This window comes from Myotis myotis, unplaced genomic scaffold (assembly GCF_014108235.1).
Source record: "Myotis myotis isolate mMyoMyo1 unplaced genomic scaffold, mMyoMyo1.p scaffold_m19_p_7, whole genome shotgun sequence".
In the NCBI taxonomy this organism is placed as follows: Eukaryota; Metazoa; Chordata; class Mammalia; order Chiroptera; family Vespertilionidae; genus Myotis; species Myotis myotis.
The window spans coordinates 35,553,593-35,570,421 of record NW_023416379.1 but is presented as its reverse complement, the minus strand read 5'-3'; the positions used below and the strand labels follow the sequence as shown (position 1 = coordinate 35,570,421).

General features: G+C 41.0%; 1 protein-coding gene across 1 annotated transcript; it reads left to right on the top strand.

Annotated features, from left to right (window-relative positions):
* Window positions 1-1,596: 1,596 nt before the first annotated feature.
* Window positions 1,597-2,292, top strand: RFPL4B (ret finger protein like 4B). Its single transcript, XM_036317332.1, has one exon. The coding sequence runs from the start codon at window positions 1,597-1,599 to the stop codon at window positions 2,290-2,292; it is 696 nt and encodes a 231-aa protein (XP_036173225.1).
* Window positions 2,293-16,829: the final 14,537 nt, after the last annotated feature.

The following is a 16,829-nucleotide window of genomic DNA, read 5'->3' as shown; positions in this document are numbered from 1 at the left end:
CCCCAGCATCTCGCCCAGGACTGGAGTTCAGAGAAAGCAGGAGCTTGTATCTCTCTCCTGATTAAAAGAGCAGCACATCCAGGTGCCAGCACTTTCCGTGCCTCCGCACCTCTCACCAGTCTCAATGCACTTTCTTCACCTCTCTAGTTGTGGAACTTCCACTCAGCCAGCTTTCCCATGGTTCTAGGTGGTCATTGTTCTGCCTTTTAGTTGTAATTTTGATGTGGTTGTGAGAGGCAGCAAGTATAGGTGTTTACCTATGCCACCATCTTGGTTCTCCAGCTTTATTTTTATGATTGTATCTAAGTGTGGAAATAATTTTTTTTGAAGGCAGATAACCTACAAAGGAATACAGTCTAGGGTCAGGGACTGCTCTCCTAGATCTCATTTAAGATCCAGTTGTACTCCCCTCCTGAAGATACACTGTCCTGAAGATACATTGTCCTGAAGATACACAAGGTACACTGTCCTAACTAAAAAGACAATATCTGCTGTCCTATATTTCTCTCTATTTTGACCACCTCAAGTTTGGAGAGTTTTCATAGTTTTACCCCCCCCCCCCCCCCCCAAAGATTGTACCCTGACTATGATTCTCCAATGACTTAGTGTCACTTTCATGTATAAACTATAGAAAGCTTCATATTATTTACTAGAGGCCCAGTGCACGAAATTCATGCACTCTGGGAAAGGGGGGTGTCCTTCAGCCTGGCCTGTGCTCTCTCACAGTCTGGGAGGCCTTTTGGGGAGCAGGCCTAAGCCAACAGTTGGACATCTTTAGCACTGCCACAGATACAGAAGAGGCTCCCACCACCGCCACTGAGCACACTAGCTGTGAGCCCAGCTCAGGGCTTCTGGCTGAGCGGCGCTCCCCCTGTGGGAACACATTGATCACCAGCAGGCAGCTCCTGCTTTGAGCGTCTGCCCCCTGGTGGTCAGTGCGCATCATAGCGACCGGTTGTTCTACCAATTTGCATATTAGCCTTTTATTATATAGGACTAGAGGCCCGGTGCATGAAATTCATGCACAGGGATGGTGTCCCTCAGCCTGGCCTGCACCCTCTCCAATCTGGGACCCCTTGGGGGATGTCCGACTAAATTGGCAGTCAGACATCCCTCTCACAATCTGGGACTGCTGGCTCCTAACCGCTTGCCTGCCTGCCTGCCTGATCCCCCCTAACTGCCTCTGCCTGCCTGTCTGATTGCCCCCAACTGCCTCCCCTGCTGGCCTGATTGCCCTTAACCATCTCTGCCTCACCCCCACCACTGTGGCTTTGTCTGGAAGGAAGTCAGACGTCCAGAAGATGTCCGGTTGATCCAGTCTAATTAGCATATTACCCTTTTTTAGTATAGGTTTTTTTGTTTTGCATTTAGGCACATCCTGATTGTTGAAGAGCAGATACTCTACTGACGCTCCTGATCACTCCTGGAAGCTAATAAAGGGCCATTTCAGCTCAGTTTACTGTTAAGGCGTGACCGTGAGAAACCATGGCAAGTCTGCAAGAGGATATAATCTGTCCAGTTTGTCTCAGATCTTTCTCCAATCCCATTTCTCTCTCCTGTATGCATATATTCTGCTATAATTGCATCCAAAAATGGATGCTGAAAAGGGAGGATCTGAAATTGAGCTGCCCCTTATGTCGAGAAGTAATCTCAGAATTTCCTTTGGTGGAATGGCAAGTCAGAATCTTCACTATTTGCATCCAACAGCATGGGTTTCTACTGGAGCGAAGTCTGCCCAGGCGAGATGTGTTCCGGAGGTTCCAGGAGCGTATGACTCTGGATGCAGCCACCGCCAACTCTAGCATAGTCCTCTCTGATGACCTGAGACAAGTCCACTGTGGGAAGATCTACCACAACCCAATGGAAGATACCCAGAGGTTTGCCTACATGGCCTGCGTTCTAGGCACCCCATGCTTCTCATCTGGTCGCCATTATTGGGAGGTGGAAGTGGAAGAGGGGAGGGGGTGGGCTGTTGGAGTCTGCAAGGAATCAGTGGACAGAAGGAGGAAGAGTGGCTTTTCCTCTGAGCAAGGCTTCTGGGTCATCAGCATGAAGGCAGGAACAATCCACTTCAGCTCCATTCCAGAAACCACCATTTCTGCAAGCCCCGGACTTAGCCGGGTAGGGATTTTTCTAGATGTTGAGATGGAAGAAGTCAAGTTTTTTGATGTTAGAAATGATGCCCTCATCTATAAGTGCAGTAATTTCTTTTTGGAACCTTTGCGCCCATTTTTCTGTCCTAAGTTGCCTGGAGAAGAAGACAACAGTGGCTTCCTGTGCATCTGCTTGTGAGAAATTAACAATGTTCTTTCAGACACAGAATTCTTGGACGAAACCCATTACCTTTCCAAACCTGCCTCGGTTGGCATAACTGATCAAAACTGTGGTTAGGTGGGGAAGAGGAACTAAAAAAGGCCAAGGAGATACCAGAAAAGAAAGATAAGAGCTGGGCTGAGCTCCACCCGAGGGCAGAGTCAGAGCAACTCAGTCTTACCTACCAGGGCCAGAAAGGGAGTACGTCAGGGACACAAAAATTTACACTGACCCCCAAATCTCTATTTGGGAGGGAGGTTAGTCCCCATCCCATCATCACACTCCCAGAATCTAATTGATCTGAGTGACTACATTGAACCAGTGGGTTTTCAGTTCTGGCTTCTCATTATAAGCACGTGAAGGAATTTAAAAAAATTCCCACACCCATAACCACACCCTGAATCAATCAAATTAGAATCTCTGGGGATGGGTCACAGACAGTGGTACTTTTCCAACTTTTTAGGTGATTTCAAGACACAGCCAGGATTAAGGGTCACTGGACTAGAATGTTGATTTCAAAACTTGGTTGTGCATCAGAATCCCTGGGTGAATTTGCATTTGTAATGAGTTCCCAAGTGATGCTGGTGGGGACTAAAGGACACGGTGTATTTTAATTTTATTTATGTACTAAACTAAATTAATTAAATGTTAATAAATTAATTAAAAATGAATTTTTACATCATTTTAATTTAATTTACATATCTGCATTAAAACAAACAACCCCTGGAACAATTGAAAAAAAGGGAGGGGAGAATGAGGGAGGAGGGGTGGTCTTAGCTGAGATTAGTTCCCTGTGTTAACCAGGGACATTTTGTCTACTACTCTTTCCCACTTCCCCACATTGATCACAAGATTTCCATCATCAATTCTGATCCTATCCCAAACTGTATGTTGAAGCGATTGTGCACTATGGTGACCCAAGTCCATGTTCTTCTTAATATTTGGTTCTAGAATTTTCTGTAAGTAAAAGACCAGATTTTTTTTCTTAGCAGGCAACAAAGAAAAATGGTGAAAATGTTTGCTTCTTAAAAGTCACTGCCTTTGAACAGCCCCTTTGTCTCACAGTTTGCAGAAGGCTGATGACCCCAGGGTATTCACCCGCATGTTCTGTGTCCTAAGTGCTCTGCTTCTGCTCTGGCCTTTGCTGGGAGGTTTAAGTGGGAGAGAAGAATGGACTCTGGGACTCTGCTGAGCCTTCATCACAGAGTCCTTTAAGGACACCTCTTCCTGTCCACAGGCCAGAATTGCTGCCAGCCCTTCCCTCCACTATGTGGGAATTTTCCTAGATGCTGACTTGAGGAAAATTAAGTTGTGTGTGTGTGTTTTATAGAAATTCTGTTTTGTTTTTAAAATACAGTGGGGCCTTGACTTACAAGTTTAATTCGTTCCATGACGGAGCTCATAACTCAAATTACTCGTATGTCAAATCAATTTTCACCATCACAATGAATTGAAATGCCATTAATCCGTTCCGGACACCCAAAAAGCACCGCAATTGTTTTGTTAAATGTTTTTAAATAAGAAAAATGTACTTAAAAATAACAAATATTGTATAAAAACACAATACTGAACAATAGAATGTAGTGCAATAAACTTGTTTTATTAAGTTTAATGTACAGCATTTACCTTGGAGATCAAACGACTTAAAGATGCTGATGGAGTGGGGGAGAACGGCTGAACTGAATAACTGAATAACTGAATCTTATTTGCTGATTTTTGCCCTTTTCGCCACGCTTTCATCACTTTCATCTACAGGAGTCATCGATAAAAACCTGTCCAATGAGATCTGTTTCATCCTCCCTTTCAGAATATTTCTGAAATGAGTTAGGCAAGTGTCATTAAATAGCTCCATCGCACGCCCAGTTGCAATTTTTTCTGGGTGTTTCTTTTGAATAAAGTCTGAAAGTTTCTCCCACATTCCCAACATTTCCTTTGTATCACTTATAGAGATAACCTCCTCCTCCTCCTCCTCCTCCTCCTCCTCGTCCTCCTCCTCCTCCTCCTCCTCCTCCTCCTCCTCCTCCTCCTCCTCCCCCTCTCCTCCCCCTCTCCCTCCTCCTCCTCCTCCTCCTCCTCCTCCTCCCCCTCCTCCCCCTCCCCCTCTCCCCCTCCCCCTCCGTGTCATCTATTTCTTGCAAAACCTCCGTGTGCTGCTGCGTCTGTAGCTCCTTTAGCTCCTGCGCTGTCAGTTCCGCGGAGTGCTCCTCGATGAGCTCGTTGACGTCACCTTCCTTTATATCTGCGCTCGCTGCCTCACCATGTCTGACAACAGAGTGAATGTCGGTCCTCTTTTTAAAATTTTCAAACCAGCCCCGACTAGCTTTAAACCAGGGGTCCTCAAACTTTTTAAACAGGGGGCCAGTTCACTGCCCCTCAGACCGTTGGAGGGCCGGACTATAGTTTAAAAAAAAACTATGAACAAATTCCTATGCACACTGCACATATCTTATTTTGAAGTAAAAAAACGAAACGGGAACAAATACAATATTTGTATTTGCATGTGGCCGCGGGCCGTAGTTTGAGGACCTCTGCTTTAAAATAGCTCGCCCGATGCCTCGTCCATTGAAGTGCCTGGGCTCTGCTGCAGCAAATCAGCATGAATAGCTCATGCCTTCTCACAGATTATAGCCTTCGTCACGGTATCTCCTGCGAGCTGCTTCTCCGTTAACCACACCATTAGCAGCTTCTCCATATTTTCATGGATAGATGTCCGCCGTTTAGAAATTATTTTAACGCCCTTGGCTGGAGGTGTAGCCTGTATCGACTCCTTCTGCTTCAGTATGGTGCAGATCGTAGAAGTGCTACGCTCGTACTGCTTCGCCAAGTCGATCACATGCACACCTTGGTCATGTTTTTCGATAATTTCTTTCTTTAATTCAATGCACATCATCCGCTTCTTCTTCTCAGCACTGTCCTTCACACTTACTTTCTTCAGATCCATGGTTGAAAAAATGAAGTTTTGCAAAATAACTGCAAGCACAAATGCGAGCACAACACTGATGCTTCAACTAAGAGCTAACGGCTTAAAGTGAATGAGTGAGACACGTGATGCTGGGCTGATGTTGTGGCGTTCACTGTGACATTTGCTGTGCCAACTAGCGGTGGGGTATCTGAAGCTGGCTCGTAACCCGAATTTTAGCTAGCAACTCAAAGCAAAAAATCGGCCGAGAGATGGCTCGTATCTCGAAAAACTCATTAGTCGGGACACTCCTAAGTCAAGGCCCCACTGTATGTTTTTTATTAATTTTAGACAGAGTGGGAAACATTGTTTGGATGACTCCTGCATGCCACCTACTGGGGGTCAAGCCTGAAACCTGAGCATGTACCCTGACTGGGAATTGAATCAGCTATCTTTTGCTGCAACGGATGACACTCAACCAACTGAGTAAGCCACACTGGCCAGGGCAAAAATGATGTTTTTTTGCTGTCATTGATGGTTCCCTCATTACACATAGTTAGTTCAGCCAGGAGAAGGCAACATCGAAACCCCATTGAGCATCTGACCTTCTCTCTCTAAAGTACTCTAAACATAATGCTATATGTCTAGTGGGTTTTCCATTTTTAAGATGACTGACAAGATATGTGTGATGCATCCTACAACCAAATCCCAGATATTAGATATTGAGGTTTTGTAAAAATCTCATAACCATCCTAGCTGACCTTGATCCCAGATCACAATCACAGCCTGTAGCCATTGCTTTTGCCTTGACCACCTTGATGCCCATCCAAAAAGACAGCTTCCTTTCCTGCCCAGGAAATTCAGAAAACTCAATCTGCAGAAAACTCAAATTCTGACTTTTTATGTAGGATAACTTAGGTCTGATTGCCTTTACTTTCTTGAGAGAGACAAACTTCTTCAGTCAGTTCTGGTTTCAAAAAGTACTGCTCTATTCACCAGTATTAGAAGGATTTAAATTATATTTTTGTTTGCTTTCTTAATTTTTTTCCTTAGTCATGAATTGAGGTAGATTGCTTTGATCAGGGTGTTTTGTATGGACTGAAAGGGTGTTTCCCTGGAGAGCAAGTGGGAGTGGCTGTCAGTGAGATAATGGGAGGGGCCGGAGGGAGTGCACCTGGGCTTAGGCTGATTAACTGAAAGTTCCTTCTCAGTTCCCTGTGAAAAACCAAACAATAGACACTGAAAATGAAAAGATTAACAGCTATTCTTTATTTTTCCACCCCCCCCCCAAAAAAAAACCACTAAACTTAGAAAACAAGTACTAGAAGGACATGTTTAAAATGTAAAATAGACCACACTATACAATGCTCTGGTGTAGTATTCATGAATAAAACACAAATAAGGTTTCAAATAATTGAAACATTGAACATTTAGTGCCAGGTTCTACACTCATGTGTACATGAATTATTTCATTAATGCTCACAAAAGCCATATGGGGTGTGTATTCTAATACCCTCATTTTAAGACTCAGAAAACAAAAGGAAAAGGATTGATAAGGCTTAAAAGAATTAAAGGCAAAAGGTTAAATAAGTTGCTAAATTATCACGCCCCCTTTCTCCATAAGTGGCTTATAGCAAAAAAATATAAAAATAGACATTGGATTTAAGCAGTGGGGTTCAGGGACACCTAGTCTTAATTGACAGATGTGGGCACTGCAGGGGCATTTCCTTCCTCTAGTCCTTGGCCAGCATCTCTAACTGACATGGCACACCCTCCTTCTCAGTCCTGACACGGAGTTCCAAGGGCCCACTGACATTTAATTAAATGTAGCACTAAGGTTGTAAGCGTTTTGCTACTGGATGCTGAAGCATCAGGATCAAGAAAAGGCTGCTTGCTGCTACCTAACATTATGCAAATAGAGGCTAAAGAAGTAAACGATAAGCAGCCCTGCCCTGAATGCTGCTTGCACCAGCTTGAGCACTGATTGTGTGCAGCTCTTTCCAAGTACGAGTTCCATAACGTGACGCTGGTAGCTTCCAAATGGCCATGGTGGAGGTATTTATACTGGAAAACTGGCAAGATGTTACAATTAAGGCATTATTTTTCTTCTCTTTTCCTCTTCATCCCCCTCCCCCCACCCCTCCTCTCACCCTCCCCCTCCACCTCCCCCTCTCCCTTCCCCTTCCCCTCCTCCTCTTCCTCCTCCTCCCCCTTCTCCTCCTCCTCCTCCTCCTCTTCTTCCTCCTGCTTCTGCTTCTGACCTGGATGTTCAACACAGCATCACACTACTAATCTAGGAGCTAGTGACAAAGCTAACTATTGAAAAGAAGAGATAAAACCATATTCCCTAGAGAGTATGGGATCTCACACTTTGAAAACTTTAGAGGCAAGAAACCAAGATGGCGGCATAGGTTAACGCCGGAGATCGCTGCCTCAAACAACCACTTCAGAGATATAACTAAAGGACAGAACGGACATCACCCAGAACCACGGGAAGGCTGGCTGAGTGGAAATTCTACAACTAGGAGGAAAGAGAATATCATACCCAGACTCAGAGGAGGCGCAGTGCTGAAGTGAAATACTCAGGTGCGGAGTGCGCACGTGGAGCGGGCTGGCGGCGAAGGGCGCGGTTGTTGTTTTCAATCGGGAGGGAGTTTCAGACTCTGAGCTCCAGATCCAGGCGAGTCTCTGGGGACCGAGACTCAAACGGGAGAAACGGGACTGTCTGGCTTCGGTCGGAACTCGAAGGCAGCTTTCTCTCCGAGGTTTGCAGCCATTGCTGGGGCTCTGAGAGGCAGAGCCCCTGGGAAGGAACTGAGAGTCGCCATAACTGCTTGTTCCGCCCGCCCTGTAGATCCCCGGGGACCCGCCCCGCCCAAGCCCTGCGCAGCGCCATTTGCCGGATAGCCTCAGGCAAACGCTAGATTAGCACCGCCCTAGAGATCCAGCACAGAAGCCCTCCCACTACAGACACAGCCGACTCTCATAGCCAGTTAGCCTGGAGGTCAAATCACCCCGGTATTGCCGACATCAATCAAGGCTTAAAGGCAACAAGACTGCGGACAAAGACCACTAGGGGGTGCACCAAGAAAACATAAAAAATGCGGAGACAAAGAAACAGGACAAAACTGTCAATGGAGGATATTGAGTTCAGAACCACACTTTTAAGGTCTCTTAAGAACTGTCTAGAAGCTGCCGATAAACTTAGTAAGGCCCTCGAAAAGACTGGTGAGACCGCCGATAAATGTAGTGAGATCCTCAAGAAATCTAATGAGACCCTCGATGTTGTGATAAAGAACCAACTAGAAATTAAGCATACACTGACTGAAATAAAGAATATTATACAGACACCCAACAGCAGACCAGAGGAGCGCAAGAATCAAGTCAAAGATTCGAAATGCGAAGAAGCAAAAAACACCCAACTGGAAAAGCAAAATGAAAAAAGAATCCGAAAATATGAAGATAGTGTAAGGAGCCTCTGGGACAGCTTCAAGCGCACCAACATCAGAATTATAGGGGTGCCAGAGGATGAGAGAGAGCAAGATATTGAAAACCTATTTAAAGAAATAATGACAGAAAACTTCCCCCACCTGGTGAAAGAAATAGACTTACAACTCCAGGAAGGGCAGAGAACCCCAAACAAAAGGAATCCAAAGAGGACCACACCAAGACACATCGTAATTAAAATGCCAAGAGCAAAAGACAAAGAGAGAATCTTAAAAGCAGCAAGAGAAAGAAACCCAGTTACCTACAAGGGAATACCCATACGACTGTCAGCTGATTTCTCAACAGAAACTTTGCAGGCCAGAAGGGAATGGCAAGAAATATTCAAAGTGATGAATACCAAAAACCTACAACCAAGATTACTTTATGAAGCAAAGCTATCATTCAGAACGGAAGGTTAGATAAAGAGCTTCACAGATAAGGAAAAGCTAAAGGAGTTCATCACCACCAAACCAGTATTATATGAAATGCTGAAAGGTATCCTTTAAGAAGAGGAAGAAGAAAAAAAAAAGGTAAAGATACAAATTATGAACAACAAATATGCATCTATCAACAAGTGAATCTAAGAATCAAGTGAATAAATAATCTGGTGATCATAATAGAATCAGGGACATAGAAAGGGAATGGACTGACTATTCCTGGGGGGGAAAGGGGTGTGGGAGATGCGGGAAGAGACTGGACAAAAATCGTGCACCTATGGAAGAGGACAGTGGGTGGGGAGTGAGGGCGGAGGGTGGGGCGGGAGCTGGGAGGAGGGGAGTTATGGGGGGGGAAAAAGAGGAACAAATGTAATAATCTGAACAATAAAGATTTAATAAAAAAAAAAAAAGAAAAAAAGAAAACTTTAGAGGCAAAAATACTCTCAAAATTAATAAGATTAAAAAAAATCCAGATCAGGCCACTGACCCAGCCCTTGGAAATAGACCACGCCTCCTTTGGTACTGATTCTATTTGCAAAAAGTAAAGCTTTGAACTGATAGTATCTATGATGACTTCCATCAGGTAGAGAAAACTGATCAGTATGGAGGGAGAAAAAAAGTCAGCAGTTAGTGGGAGCAGAGATGGGAGGCAGTTATCCTGGTTTCAGACAGTAATCCTGTGGCTTTGAGTTCCAGGCTCTAAAAGGCCCAGGGCCCAGTTGCATCCAGGCTTCCTTGCCCTGGTTCTGCCAAGAGACACTATCATGTTCTTCCTCTAAACTCCACTCTTTGCCTAAGCCAGTTAATTTTGGGGTTTCTTTCATCTTGACCAAACCCACATTATCTAATAAAATATTTATTTATTCTTACGGGATCCATGAAGGAAAAATCTACGGCTTCCTCCCTGTCCCCACTCTCTCTTTTCAGAAACATTAATGCTTTGCAGGAGGGACCTTACTTTTCCTGGATCTATAGAGCTCTTGTAACACCTTCAGGGCAAACTGCTTATTTCCCAAGTTTCTGGGCACTCTGTACCAAAATGTTGTATAGAGAGTTATTGACTTGTGGTTATAAATGTGATCAATGAAGTTGGGGAACAACACTTTGGTGTTAAAAAAGGGATAACCAGCTATACCAACGGCAGAGGAAATTCATGTCATGCACCTCCAGGTATCAATTCAGTCATTAATTAATGAATAAGCAGGCAACCAAAAGTCACCAGATATTTTTGAGGAGGGTTAATATATTGGAAAAGAAGAACCATGATAATCAAACAAAAAATCGGCCCTTGAAAGAGTAGATGCAATTCAGAAAATACAAATAACAAAAAATTAGCACTCTCTTTTAAAATAAACATTTAAATGTAAAATTTCAACCACACATGTAAGATAGCAGTTAATGAACCTATAAGCCAAGTTTAATAATTATAAAGATGTGGCCTCAAGATTATTTTGAAGAAATCCCAGACTCCATCAGTATATATATATGTATATGTATGTGTATATATATATATATATTTGTAAAATATAAGAACCCTAAGAGTAAATATAATACCATTTTCAAACCTGAAAATATTCCTTAATGATATTAAGTTTTCAATATTCACATTTCCTCAATTGTCTTACAAATTATTTTTTTTCAGTTTCTATGTTTGAGTTGAGATCCAAATAAGGTCCAAGCATTGCTATTGGCTAATACAGCTCTAAAATCCCTCCTCTCCCCCACCTCTTTCCCTTGAGATTCTTTTGTTGAGGAAATCTCAGTCAGGATTTTGCTATCATTAAATTACATAATTACATCATATATATAGTTCAAATATACTAAATACAGTTACATACAGATCCTATATAATAAAAGGCTAATATGCAAATTGTCCCCTCAGGAGTTTGACCATTTGCTATGATGTGTGCTGACCATCAGGGGGCAGTGTGGAAGGAAAAAAGGCCCTGGCCAGCAGCCGGAAGGCCCCGATCGGCCCTGATTGCCGGTCAGGCCTGAGGACCCTATCCATGCATGAACTTCATGCACCGGGCCTCTAGTTATTAATTAAAGGACTGCAGTGTCTCAGGTGGATATCAGTTTGGTGTCTATTGCAGCAGTGGGGTGGGGAAGAAATTCCCTTCACAGAGACTTTCTTTGGCCCTCAAGCTGTAGTAGTGTCTGAAAGTTGAGTGTTTTACCTTCTAGTCTCAACCATAGAGGTAAGAGAAAAAGTGGTTTCAAATTACTTTTGAGTACTAATCCCTGTGTCAACAGAAACAAAATCTATAATGTACCTTGGAGTTAATTTAAATGCATCATATCTATATGAATAAAGCATATAAAAGAAACTAATTGAAAGCTAAATCATGTTCATAGATAAGACAATTTAATATTTTAAGTATTCAAGGCAATTGAATTAAAATCCCAGCAAAACTGGTTTGAGTGTTCATCTCCACAAGTTGACCCCCAAATTTACAGGGTGGGGCCAAAGTAGGTTTAAAGTTGTTTATATGGAAAATAACATAATAATCAATAAATAATAATACAAGAATAAACTCTGTTTTGCATGTACTCACAACTGTAAACCTACATTTGCCCCACCCTGTATATAGATGAATAAAGGTAAGTAGCAAGGCTAATTTAGAAAATGAGAAGCAGTAAGGAGGCAGAAATCTTACCTAATATTAAGACATTACTCAAAGCATAGAAATTATAACAAACACCTTCATGAGTATACTTGGTATTTGATCTTTGGAAAATAGATAGATTATTTAATAAATAGTGTTAGGAAAATTGGATAGACCATAGAATAGGTACAATATAGGATAGGTAAAAAATTAAATTGGATCAATGGATAGATTAAAAAATTAAATGTGAAAGGTAAAACAGTAAAACTAATAAAAGAAATTACAAGAAGGTTTCTTTGTTATTTAAGATGTAGATTTTAAAATAAATCTTTCAAAACATAAACTACAAAGGGATAAAATAACCTATATCAGTACACAAAAATTAGTTGTTACCTGGCCACTCCCAGCTGCAACAGAGTCTGAGAAGATGGAAGAAGACCTATAGAAAAAAATTAGCGTCCACAAAGAATTGATTTCTTAAATAACAGAATGAATTTCTATAAATAAGCAAGAAAGAGGAACAACAGAAAAATGGCAAGGAATTTGGTTGTGATATCCTAATAATTAAAAATACATAGACAGATGATGTTTAACCTCATAATAATCAACAAAATACAAATTAAAACTCTGATATACTATATACTGAAGAGCAAAAAATTAGAAAGTTGGATATCAAATGTTGGTGAGGGGATAGAAAACTTCATGCAGTGCTGGTGCGGTGGACTGGTATATTCACTTTAAAGAGAATAAAGCAATACTTAGTGGAATTAGGTAAGTAATTGTTGATAATTAAGTAATTATTGGATAAACACTAGGGACATTTTTGCAAGGCTGAAACAAGAGGTATTTATAAAGATGTTTACCACAGCATTATTTATGGTAGAAAAGAACAGGAAATAATGAGGTTAAATGTAGACTACAATCTCAAAGAATGAACTAAATAGTTATTTAGCCATATGGGTAAACATAATTTTTATAGTCCAATACTAAATGTAAATTTAACATACACAAACAGTAATGTCCATATTCTAAAGACACTTTCACACATACATATGCAAATAAAAATATTGAAGGTGTACTAAAAGTACAAATATTAAATATTTTAGATTGGGAACCTATGGAGAAAGAGATACATTGGATTATACAGGATGGAGATAAAACTCAATAAAATAAAATAAAGAACAAATGAAGATAATATGTCATGAGTTGATGGCATGATCAATTCCATTCTGTTCATTGACATCTCTACAATAAACAAATTTACAGACAAGCCAGTTTCTCTTGAGAAGTAGGAAGATTTGACATCCTAAGATCTGGCCCTATGGGAGCCAGGAGGTGGACAAATGTGAAGCAATTCCCCATAGCTTACCTCCCCCAACTGCATTTCAATAGTCAGCCTAAGCCATTTATGTTGTCTGCTGGCCTCTGCAAGCATCTGCATTAAAGCCTCTGCTCCACAGAATTTTGTTCCAGATGGGGGCCTCAGGAGTAAGGGACCCATGGGCATGGCCCATTTTAATATGTTTTACAGGGTAAGTTAGTTTCTTCTAAAAGCCGCTGTTGTTCTGATGAGTTGCCTGGACTGAGAATCCCAAAGACAAAGCCGCTTAGAAGATTTTGCAGACCCTGAAATCAATATTTGCCCTAAGCAGGATTCCCTTGGAAGATTCAGATAGACTGAGAGAAAAGATTTTAATGAAGTCCATGAAGAGACTTTTATAAGAGTTTAATATCCTCTTCCTTCATTAATAATTCAGTGAAAAGGCCCAAGAAGAGCACAGCTGAGGTGAATGTCTTTCCACCTTTGACTTCCCTACTCTTTGGGAATGGTCAGATTCTCAGACCCTGATTAAAATTTTCCATTTACCCTGCTGAAAACGTGCCAATGAATTCTGATTCCTGTAGGCTTTTGTCAGAAAAGAGCAGCTTTTCAATCATGACCGTCCATGATTAAAATGTTGAAGACATTTTATTTTATAATAGCCAATTACTTGAGCCCAGCTTTAAAATTTAAGACCCTTTGGTATGAAGTAGTAGAATTAGCTCAAGCAGCTTAATGTAAAAAAAGATATTCTTTATAGAGAAAAAAGTTTATCTGTAAACTATGCATGAAATAACAAATTTAACTTCTGCAGTCATAACTGATATGTAATAGAAAAAAATTTAAGCAGGCTGTAATAAAATGTCCTACTTCGGACAAAGTGAAAGTCAAAGGAAACCCAGGACCGCTATACTCATTGGTCAACTGTACAGAATAAATATTACATCCCAGGGTGCTCACAGGGCAGTAATGGTGAGAACAGTGAGACTAACGGGTTTAATTTGATTGAATTGCTTTTCTGTTAACTGAGAGCCAAGGGATATTTTGCCAGAGTGTCTTAATAAAATTTCCTATACTGTACTTGATAATGTAGGAAGAAATTAGCCAGAAATGTATTTGGCTATGTATAGATTTGGCCACATTATGCATTTCTACCAGGTTAGAGGACTCAGTTTTTGTTTTTGAACCTACTTCACTACTACCAGGAGATCAACATGCATTGCAGTGAAAACCCACCATTATAACCATCCTGATAAATACCAATTAGTTCACATACATAGCTGACTTACTGACTATGAACGTACCCTCCTGTGTTACTAAAGTCACTTACACAGATTCTAATATTAGGTAGTTTACTGCCAGGGATGGTATGAACGATATAAAATCCAGATTTCATAACTTTATACTATCTCTCTCCAAAATGAGTCAAGTCTCCTCTGAGGGTAGCTACTGCTAAATTTGTGGGCAGGAAATGCAAGGTAGGTCTGGAATATCTTAGTTGTTGGGGAACAATGATAGTTTCAGAGATTTCTGGGGTAGTATTGAGAGGAGAAGTGAGGGCAGCCTTATAAAAGTGAATAGTGATGACAAACAAAAGTCAATTGCTACCATCAAGTGAAACAGGTTGAGTTCTTACAGGAGCCTTGGTCTCATAATATTATTTTAAAAAGAAAAACAGGTGCTCACAGGCTATGGAAAGACAATTGTATTAAGCACATGAATTTCCAGTTGAAGAAAAGGTATTACAATCCTGTGCCTCAATGATAGACTGTATATAAGACAGTAGTCCTATAAAATTATAATGGAGTGAAAAATTTCCTATGGCCTAGTGATGCTGTAGCTGTCCTAACATTCTAGTACAATGCATCACTCCCATGTTTGTGGTGATGCTGGTGTAAACAAACCTACTGCTCTGCCAGTCATATATAAGTATAGCACATATAATATGTATAGTCCATAATACTTACTGATAATAAATGACCATCTTACCGGTTTGTGTATTTACTACACTATACTTTTTATTGTTGCTTTAGAATGTACTCTTTCTACTTATTAAAAAAGTTTGCTGTAAAACAGTAGCTGTGTTTTGCATGTAGCGGCCTCATAGATTTGGTGCTTACCCCGAGTCTTGTTTGCATCATTCTCTCTTGTGCTGGATTTAGCTCATGCTGTTTTGTTCATCATGGCTCCTAAACATTCACACAATGACAAAATCCCCTAGCAACACATTCTTCAGAAGTCTCTCCCCACCATTCAGTGGCACATGACTATATACTGAATGAATAATAATTGTGAGCATTACATTAAAATTGCTGAGACAAAAAAGTCCATTTGTATTTCCTTAATAATGAATATCAATAATCTCAGTTTCCTGGCTTTGGAGTTTGCCCTTTCCCAGCTCTCCTTATGAAAGGTTGTGTGGAGCAATAGGCACACTGACCTTCTGACATTAATGCCGACTCCTGGTGGCCATGTAGTGAATTAATTGCAAGACACATGAAACAAACTCATGAAACAACCATCCTGCTCTGATGAACAGTAGCAGAGAAACAGGCTACTCATAAAAGAGCTGAGCTCTGGTGGCCAAAGGGCTGTTGTACTGTCATAACTATCCTATTTGGTTACTAACTGGAAATTCATCCCTAATCCTTCATCTTTTCCTCAAGGACCTTGCCATAACTGAGTTTTGCGTGTGTGTGTGTGTGTGTGTGTGTGTGTGTGTGTGTGTGTAGGTAGCACAGACTAAGTTTAACTCATTAACCAATTTATGTAACAATTAGTTATTGAGCACTTATATTGCTGGTCAGTAAGGACAAAATTGAATGCATAGTCCATACCTTGAGGAGCTTCCAGTCTAATAGCTAAATAACAGGCAGTGATTGTGAAACATCTACTCAAGTACAGAGTGTTTTTCAATCTGGTTTAAATTCTTATAGTTATGATGCAAGTAGTATTACTATCACCAATATACTAATGAGGAAATGGTATATCTCATATAGTTTAGATAACTAGGCCAGAACCACTCAGGCAGTATAGAAGCTTTGGTCCTCAGTCCACCATTGACTATTACTTCAGGGACCCTTGCTTTCCTCAGAGTCAAATGTCTATCTGTCTCTCTTTTTTTCCAGTCAGACATCTGAACTACCCAGTCCCAAGAGCACTCCATAGCCTACATCACTGCCACCGAAGCCTGGGTCAAACCCCAACCTCTAAAATATCCCAGTGGGAACATGGAGCAGAAACCAAGAGGTTAGATGTCTATCTTGCCTTTCAGAAAACTCCAGAAACTTTAGTGATAGATAACAGGGTTCATAACCAAATCCTGGGTGAAAGTTTAGGAAAATGTGTAGAATTGAGGTGATTAATGACATAAATAACTTGAAAATGAACAGGGGCCAAATTGAAAATGAACAATAGCCAACTCTGGATGTGAAAAAGACTCCTGGATGTAAAAGCCTAAGGTCAAGGTTAAATTTCTCACATTTGAAAATGTTATGAACTTTTAAAAGTGTATTTGATTTTATACATTCACAACCTAAAATGGCTTTCCAACCCTTATTTGCATATAATTCAATTTGCAGCCGAGAGTAAGTGACACAAAATAAAAACAACAATAACAACAACAACAACATCCTACCTAATAATAGACAAACATGGTAATTGACTGTACCTTCACTATACCTCCCATTGGCTAATCAGCACGATATGCAAATTAACTGCCAACAAAGATGGTGGCTAATTTGTATACTGCAGGCAGGGCGAGA